General features: G+C 35.9%; 1 protein-coding gene across 2 annotated transcripts in view; it reads left to right on the top strand.

The window, feature by feature from the left end:
* The window catches only part of LOC125650526 (lysine-specific demethylase 2A-like), a 54,580-nt gene extending 45,866 nt beyond the window's left edge, over positions 1-8,714 (top strand). For both annotated transcript variants that reach the window (XM_048878903.2, XM_056153558.1), the window contains exons 15-16: positions 76-225; positions 5,106-8,714. In XM_048878903.2, coding sequence (XP_048734860.2) covers positions 76-225; positions 5,106-6,311 — 1,356 coding nt within the window. In that variant the 3' untranslated portion in view covers positions 6,312-8,714. The remainder of the gene's footprint in view (positions 1-75; positions 226-5,105) is intronic.
* The last annotated feature ends 913 nt before the right edge of the window (positions 8,715-9,627 follow it).

The raw sequence follows: 9,627 nt of genomic DNA, 5'->3' as shown, positions 1-9,627 counted from the left end.
TAGGTGACTGTAAGGCCTATGGGCCTCATTTAAATAAAAACAGTTCGATTTAATTGCAAAGATTGGTCTTTGTAGAAGCCATCCTGGTCAATTTCATCTGCAAAAAAAGGTCCAAAGGAGAAAGAGATTGTCATTACAAGATCTGGTCGTAAAGTCAAAAGATCCCCACAGCTGTCTGATGACAACATGGAGTCAGAGTTTCCGAAAAAAAGACCAAAACGTGAGGTAGTTATTCCAAGAAGATACCTTGATTAGTTCAGCCTCGTGGTGAAAATGAATTATTCAGAATTGTGAATATCTTGACATGGTATTATTGATGTTCAAATAACAGTATGTATTTAAAAAAAAAATCTCAGGGACTTATCAGGTACACTAATTATGGATACATGTACATACCAATGTGTGAATATAGTCATTAGTTAAAACATTATTTGGTGCCCTTTTGTAACCACCTTTTGGACATGATATCTACTTGTAAGTGTAAGGTACTTTGGAGAAATGTTTTACTTTTGGCCAAAAAATGTAGATAGAGACAAGTGAAGCGGGTTTCTACCTCCAGAAAATGTCCTGTGGAAGAGGGAGAGGCCTGTTAATATTTACCTCCAGAAAATGTCCTGTGGAAGAGGGATAGGCCTGTTAATATTTATGTTAGGAATGTTTGCTGCTGGAACATGTAGCAATTATCTGCCTTGTAATGTATGTTGTGATTTGGAAATGCATGTGAAATATTTGATTGGAGTACATCTGTATTATCATAATACACATAAATATATTTGAAACTCTATTCATGATTGCTCAGCTGCCTGGACAGTATTACGTAGAATTTCTGATATCCCTCTGCTATAAAGTTAAAGTCAAAGTAATGCCTAACGTTTTTAATTATGTAGGTTACTAGAGCTAATTTAGTTTTTTTTTTATTGAAATTTGTCCATCATACATCTGTCATCTATAAACTCTCACATGTTCAACTTCTCAAGAATCACAAGTTCAATTTCAATTAAATCTGACACAAGCCATCCGTGCTTAAAGGGGATTCAAGATTTCAAAAAAGAGACCATATCCCTGTCTGAAGGAAAGTAATTAAGAAACGGCAAAAATAAGGTTGGATGTTTTAAAACTCTTCTTAAGAACCACTGCACCAGAAAAGCCATAACATGCATAGAAGTTTCCTTATATAATGAAGATTCAAATTTGTTCAAATCATAACCCTCAGAACCAAGCACTGCTACCATGAAGATTTACAGTTGTACATGGGAATATCGAGGAAAATTATTTAAAGATCTTCTCAGGAACAACAAGGGTACTGTAGGCATTGATCTGCAAGCATCATCATGTATTGCAAATTTAAGTATGTTCACACCATGGCCTCACCATGGCCTCAGGTCTTGATAGAGTTGCAAGGGATGGAAAATTTCATGTAGGTATATCCAGGATAATTGTGTCACCTGCGTTATGCAGTGGCGACATATAGGGATCACTATCCGTCGTCGTCTGGCGTCGGCGTCGTCACAAAAAATTTCTGTCACAGTTTTCTCAAGAACCACATGGGGCAACTCCCTGATATTTGGCACAGAGCATCACTGTGGCCAACTGTATTGTGTAAGACATTTTCGAATCTGTCGCTTATCAACTTCCTGTTTGCCGGGACTTAGAATTTTTTACAGCAAAAAAAATTCTGTCACAGTTTCCTCAAGAACCACATGGGGCAACTTCCTGATATTTGGCACAGAGCATCACTGTGGCCAACTGTATTGTGTAAGACATTTTCGAATCTGTCGCTTATCAACTTCCTGTTTGCCGGGACTTAGAATTTTTTACAGCAAAAAAATTTCTGTCACAGTTTTCTCAAGAACCACATGGGGCAACTCCCTGATATTTGGCACAGAGCATCAGTGTGGCCAACTGTATTGTGTAAGACATTTTCGAATCTGTCGCTTATCAACTTCCTGTTTAGTGACAAAAACCATTTCAATAATTTACTTTTTCAACATTATACGTGATATATTACATATAGAATGAACTAGCAGGCGACACATGTCTTCCGGGGAAGACTTAATACTGCGTTCCTTAAAAACCTTTCTTCTCAAGAATCACAAAGGTACAAAATGTCAAATTGATTTGCAAACATCTTCATTCAGTAGAGGTTCAAGGTTGTTTACACTGTAATCTGTGGGGTTTGGCTGAGCCCCTGGAGAAATTAAGAATTTTATATTAAATACATTGGAAATTTTATTTTTTTTTAAAATCTGCTTAAGAATCAATTGAGTTTTATATTTCAAATTGATATGGAAGCATTCTCGAGTAGTGTTTATTCATGTTTGTTCACCCTATGATCCAAGGGTTCACTGTGGGGAAACTGTAAGGGTTCAATGTTTATTCATGTTTGTTCACCCTATGATCCATGGGTTCACTGGGAAAACTGTAAGGGTTCAGTGTTTATTCATGTTTGTTCACCCTATGATCCAAGGGTTCACTGTGGGGAAACTGTAAGGGTTCAATGTTTTATTTTGGATGAAATAAACATTACTTAATATCATGATGTCTAGGTAGAGTTTGAAATGTGAAATCACTGCATGATTCACTTGCAACATTCTAATTATACCTGCACTTTTTGAAGAAAATTCGGGTATATTATTGTTACCCTGGTCCATCCGTCCGTCTGTCACACTTTCTTCTCAAACTCCTCTTTTATTATGCCTCCAGAATCAAAGATTGAGGGGCATATAGTTTTTGGTCTGTGCATCTGTCTGTGGCAAAAAACTTTAACCTTAGTCATATCCTTTATACTATAAAAGGTAATTAAGCTTTCGTATTTGTGAGAAGACCTTTCCAACGATACCAGATTTGTTGACATTGACCATTGACTTAATTTCTGTATTTCAACAATTATGAAATACCCGGTAGGCTTTGGGATAACCTCATGGCACTTCCCCAGCAGAATACTCAATGCATCTTAACATATACAGCAAGAATACATGATTATATGGTAGAAAGTATGTTGTATGGTAACTATTGTGGCTTCTTTGCTAATTACACAAGTATGACAGAGAGTATATTCAAAGACAAACACTTGGGTGCGGGTATTACTGTCTTATGACGGCATCTAGTTTAATCTTTTGTTGTGAGATATTCAAGCCCTTGGGCCTCTCATTTAATATTTCTGTACAGATTTCACTTGTAAAAACCTTATATGTGATCCTTATATATGTGGATCAGGAAAGCTTTAGACTTTCACACTTGCATGTAACTACCTGTGCCTCATCTTCGCAAGCCAAGTGTCCGATTCGCTTACTCGAATCGGACACTTGGCTTGCGAAGATGCCTGTGCCTTGATTCTATTTTAAGGTTTATTGTACAATGTCAGGGCCACTTGGAGAAAAAGTGATAATTCATATTCAAGCTTTATCTTAGCAATTTTGAAATGTTAGGTGCTCATTATTGACTCAGTGGTTAATGATGACCCTAATGTGTGACATGCTAGTGCATCTCAACCAAATTTATTAATTGAAGGTCAAGGTCAGAAGAATTGTGATTTTTGTCAGTCCCATTATTCTTTAGTGCAGAGATCTGAGAAGTCCTCATGAATATGACATTAAAATGTGCAGAATTTTGAATATGACTTAGCTTGACTGTGCTCCATGTGAGTTATTGAAGTCCTGTTAGGGCCGTCTTTAAGTTAGTATAAACGAGTTTAAATAACCACCTGAGCTGTAGGCTCTAGTGAACAATTCTGATCATACATGTAAGTTGTCCATTGTTTTTTCATCTTTGCTATCGCCATTAATAACTTTTCACATTTCTGAATTTCTTTGAAGAATCATTTTGCCAATTTCAAGCAAACATGTTAAAAAATATAATTTGGTGAAGAGGATTCAAGGTTATACCTCACTCTAAGGGAGATAATTATGAAATGGGATGGCATATTCAAAAAGAGGCCCTTGGGCATCAATACCCATCAAGATTACAAGTCTGAGACTCTTGTTTTTACTACATGAGGGTACCCTTGTGGGAGGATGTTTTTCAAAAGATTGACTATACATTCCAGTGTAAAAATCAAATCCCTTTTTGTGGCTATACTCTTGCTCCAGTTTCATTCACAAAAATTTTAGATTCCCAGTTTAACAAAGAAATTATAACATTTTCATCCCATTTCATGAAATGAATCCCTGCAAGTTTTTCTAAGATTTTCATTTGTGTAAATACTTTGAATCATGCCCCCAGAGCAATATGGGAATGAATTACGACTATACAAAATCAATTGGTATTACTACGAAATTAATATAAATATGTCATATTTTTGTAACGTTGTGATTTTTTTCATCTCCCTTAAAGGGACTGATTCACGATTTTCCTCCAAATTTTGTTTTTCACTTTAAATGATCAAAATCTACAGTCTGATATGTTTAGAAGGTTTCACAAAAAAAAATTTAGGTTATTCATCATGACAGAAGCTCATTATACAGAGTTTATTATTTGTTTTGAAGACAAAAATTGAGGTGTGTTATTGTTTACGGGGTTTACAAAATAAATGGATATTGATCCAAGTTTATTATATATATCACATCTCAAGTATACTTTTATAGGTAAATGTGTCATTTAAAAGTTAAAATTTGTGATTGTACCAAAATTTCATTTGTACAAAATGAAGATGCTTTAAATTACAAAATTAATGTTTCACTGGTTTGTTTGTTTACATAAAAAGACTCGAGTCTTTGTTTACATTACACGGAATCAAAGCTAAAATATTGCTCTTATCCTTGCATTTAGACGGTCCAAATTTTGGTTGTCAACATTAAATGAGCTATATTTTTAATTTTTAACATTAAAAATTAAAAACATTTCTTTTGAAAAACGTGAACCAGTCCCTTTTAATCTTGAAAATATATTTATAGAGTTGATATTAGTTGTAATGTATCACTATTATGTAAACAAATAATGTTATTAATATTTTGATGATTACACAGAAAGCCTTTTTTGTGTTGCTCTTTTAAAATGTCAATAAAATTCTCCCATATTGGACTTTCTTTACTTTTTACTCTTTATGTATGGTTCAATAGGGTCTGCTAAATCTGCCAAAATAATGACTAAAGTCCTTGTCCTTCCAGGGCTTTGCATCCAGAGCAGATGACCAAGGTGAAATAGAGGACAAAGTTGTGAAAAGTCAATGTCTTCTATCAAGTGCTACTAACAAAAATGATGTCGCAGAATACTGCTTTTCATCAGAAGTGGAGAACTTCAAAATTATCCCTTCAAAATTGAAAAAGGTTAGTGGAGATGAACACAAAGTGGAAAAGAAAAAGTCTTTTAAACAAAAACGGGACTTTAAACGGAAATATGGATCAATTAAGAAAGCAAAGAAAGCTGAAGATGGTAATAAACAATGTAGCAAAGCTACTCAAAGGAAGTGCAGTGGTTTTAGTGACAATGTACCGGAGAAAGTAACAGAAGTTGTGCATAGAAAGTTTGTAGTTAGGCCCCCTGCCCCACCACCACCCCCAGACAATGTAGAACTTGAAAACGGGAGCTACCATGCTCTCAAAAAAGTCCACTGGACAAAGGTTTTCTCCTTCCTATCATACTCGGATCTAGCTAAATGCTTGTGTGTAAGTAAAGCATTTTACAGATGGGGAATGAATCATGAACTTTGGCCAAAGATTGACTTGAGCAAAAGGAGAATTTGCCAATCACACTTGATTGGAATTGTTAAACGTCAACCTAATGACTTGAAGTTAAACAATGTGGTGATGACTCAGCAACAATTGTCTTGGCTTCTTGCAAGAATTCCCCTCTTGAAGAATCTGTGTATGTCATCATGCTCATGGGCAACTGTAAGTGCTCTTTGCTTTTCCTCTTGTCCATTACTGAATGCACTGAATTTGAATTGGATGCTGGGACTAAATCATCTGCGTTTCAAGGATCTTATTAGTCCTCCAAGTGACTTGCGTCCTGGGATGAATGACGTGAGTCGTCTCCATCAACTGACCAGTTTACAAATTGCTGGAACAGAAATTGAAGATGAGTCATTACAGCTTATTCCACAATACCTGACCAAATTAAGAAAACTTGACATCAGTTATTGCCCAAGAATAACAAACGAGGGAATAAAAAAGCTTGTGGAGGTCAATGATGCAGTACTCACAAAATCTCTCCAAGCGATAGATATCTCTGGTTCTCGTGTGTTAACCAGTGCAGCCCTTGATAACTTGGTTAACTGTGTAAATCTGTCTGTGGTGAAAATTCACAAGTGTTCAAACATTACAGCTATGTCTGTACAAAAATTTCCCAGGAAGTCTGTAAAATTTCTGAAGTGAGGGAGATAATGGTTTTGACTTTAGTATAACCACAAAAACGCTCAAATCATCAGTAATATTTCTACTCTACAGTATTTTGGAGATTTTGATAACGGTTAGCAGATCTATGATACAAAGAACACTATTGATAAAAACAAGATTTACAAGAGAAATCGTAATGGAGACAATGATATGGTATCAGTAAACGTATTGACATGGAAGTAATGTAATATTTTTTAATGTTCTGCAAATTCGGTTTAATCAAAATAAATGCTGCATGTAGTTGAGGATAACATTTGAAATTACATTGGGTACATGTAGTATTTGATGATTCAAATTTTTCAAATAGTTTAAGAAATTCAGAAGTTTAGTTGAAATATTGAAATTTCCAAAATGTGCTGTAGGAATTTGATATTCTGATTTAATAAATCCAAATTTTGGTGACCCACTGTGATGTTTTTGTATATTTCCATTCATTGTACAGTAAATTTGAATATTTTCGATTTGTACTCGAAATATTTCTGTTTAATTATTAGCTCATGTGAGCCATAGGCTTAAGAGAGCTGTTCTGAGAAATTTGTCCTCGTCTGTTGTTGGAGTTGCAATAAACTGTCCACATTTTGTACTTCTCTGGACCATGTGGCAAATTTATACCTGACTGCACAAATTATCATGTGTCAAGGGGTTCAAATTTCCTCAAATGAAGGGTCATGCTTCTTCCGAGGGAGAGAATTAAGAAATATTAAAGGGGGTGAGGTTAAAAAAAAATCTTCTCATAACCCAGTTACTCAAGAACAAGGAATGCTGTAACTTGAAAAGAAGGGGGGGGGGGGGGGGGGGGGGGGTTACAGGTCAATTAGTGGTTGGAAGTTTTACATATGAATAACTAGAAAATTTTCATTAAAATCTTTCTCAGAACACCATAGCAGCAAAGTCAAATTAATATGGATGCATTCTGTGTAGTGTAGATTCAGGCTTTTTTTTTATTTTGGTATAAAAATGTTGGGAGTTACACATGATCCCAATGATCTTGGCAGGACCATAAGAGGGGTTGAAAATGTTGCATAGGAATATACATTTATATAGGGAAAATTTTCTAATTTTCAGAAGTTTTCAAATCTGGCCTATAACTTTTGAAAACAAAAGTCTACAAACGATTGGTATGAATCTTTGCGTGTTAGTTTCATCATATAAAATGCTTAATTTCTAAATCATGGTATAGATTCAACTGTGGTCAGAAATCCGTTGACATCTATCACGGAAAATAAGTTTTGGTTTAAAAATGAGATTTAGATTCTTGCATTCGAAACTTGAGAACATTTTTTGCCGTGAAGAGGGTGTCTATGTTTTATATATGAAGAATTCCAGTAGATGGAAAATGTATTATCACAGCAGTTTGTCTGACATGATGATTTTGTCGCAGAATGCAACGTGCTCTTATCAGATGACCCATTATGCAATCTCTCTTGTTCAAGTGAAGTTTGCGTGACGCAGTCTCTGCATTCTCTTCCACAGAGTTATCGGTCCTACATATAATGTATAAGGGAAAGAAAGGACCGATAACTTTGTGGAAGAGAATGGCAGTCTCTGAGGGAAGGATGAGCGATAGGTTTTGTTTTTGTTTATTTATTATACAGGACAGTATCCGTATTATTGTACCAGAATATAGTTATACATATGATCTAACAATGAAATAAATATATACTGCAAATATTCATCTAGTATGATCATTAATCTTAAACATATATATTTTTTTTTTTATACCCCCCGCAACAAGTTGTAGGGGGGGTATACTGGAATCGGGTTGTCCGTCTGTCCGTCCGTCCGTCTATAGACGCAATGGTTTCCGGACTCTAAAGCATTATCCTTTCCACCTACCGTCACCATATCATACATATGGACTACCCATGGGATGAAGATGTTCCCTATCGATTTTGGGGTCAAAAGGTCAAAGGTCAAGCGCACTGGACATCGAAGAAGCAATATGGTTTCCGGGCTCTAAAGCGTTATCCTTTCCACCTACAGTCACCATATCATACATATGGACTACCCATGGGATGAAGATGTTCCCTATCGATTTTGGGGTCAAAAGGTCAAAGGTCACGCGCACTGGACATCGAAGTAGCAATATGGTTCGGTTTGTCATGCCATTTGTTTTTTACACTCAGAAAAGAGGTAGTTTATACCTATTACCAACACCCTTTGGGAGATTGGGGTAAGCGGGGGGTATTCTTAGTGAGCATTGCTCACAGTACCTCTTGTTTATTAAAGTTTGATATTTGTGAAGGAAAGTAATTCTTGTATAACTGTTGGTTCATCAAGTTTGTAGATCATGTGTGTATTCAAATTTGCTTATATGATTTTTTGTTTAAAAAAAAAAAAATACATTTTTTTATACGAGAAATGATAAAATGTTTGACAGTATTGGGAACGAGTCTTGTTATGCCTTAATCGAGTTCTACATAAAGATATATAGATGGTTACATTCTTACGAATTCGCAAGGGAAATGATCCGAATATTTGTAATTCTTGCTTGTGCGAGTTGTCGTGCGTGCGGGACGTAGGTCTATATATTACATGTATCTGGTATCAAGAAGACCCGTCCCCGTTTCCATGGGATCCGAGGATCGACCACCATCGTCGCCTCAAGAAGACCCGTCCCCGTTTCCATGGGATCCGAGGGTCGACCACCATCGTCGCCTCCCGCAACAAACCTAGTGTAGCAGGGCCCCTACTGGACAGTCTGCACTTTAAATCTACATCATCGTCATGTATCTGGTTAACCGATTACACGTTTGAAGAAATGTTAACGGTTAGAAACTTTGTTACCGATTGGCCGAATTATTTGTAGTAAACAAATAATGTCACACATGTTTGTTTTTTTTTAAAAAAAGATGGGGGGTGGGGTTCGTAATATTCAACGGTCTAGGTGAAGTTCACAAGTCAAGGATTATAAATGACCCTTTACGTTACTGCGAGGTAACGAATCAATAACGTTTGATTTGTGTAGTTAACTTGTTTTGAATGACTGATCCGACTTTGCGATCTTCAAAGTAACATTTCATGCAATACCGATAATCATAGTCCTTTGGTAGGTTAAATCTTTATCAAAGTTCCAAGAAGTGTTACACTGATTGGGGTGTTAATAACAATTCCACGCTGCAAGCATAATTTTCACATGAATAGATGATTCCTCCCAAAACCATTATAATATATGGTAAATGAGAACAAGTAACATACATGTACATTTCTGGTCAGAGATGCATGTTATACAGTCATGAAAACAAGAATGGAGGGTGGTGGTGGTGATGTACACTTAAAATATCATGGGGGTCAG

This window comes from Ostrea edulis, chromosome 1 (assembly GCF_947568905.1).
Source record: "Ostrea edulis chromosome 1, xbOstEdul1.1, whole genome shotgun sequence".
NCBI classification, from domain to species: domain Eukaryota; kingdom Metazoa; phylum Mollusca; class Bivalvia; order Ostreida; family Ostreidae; genus Ostrea; species Ostrea edulis.
Note: the sequence above shows the minus strand (reverse complement) of the source record. Positions and strands in the feature narration are given on the sequence as shown.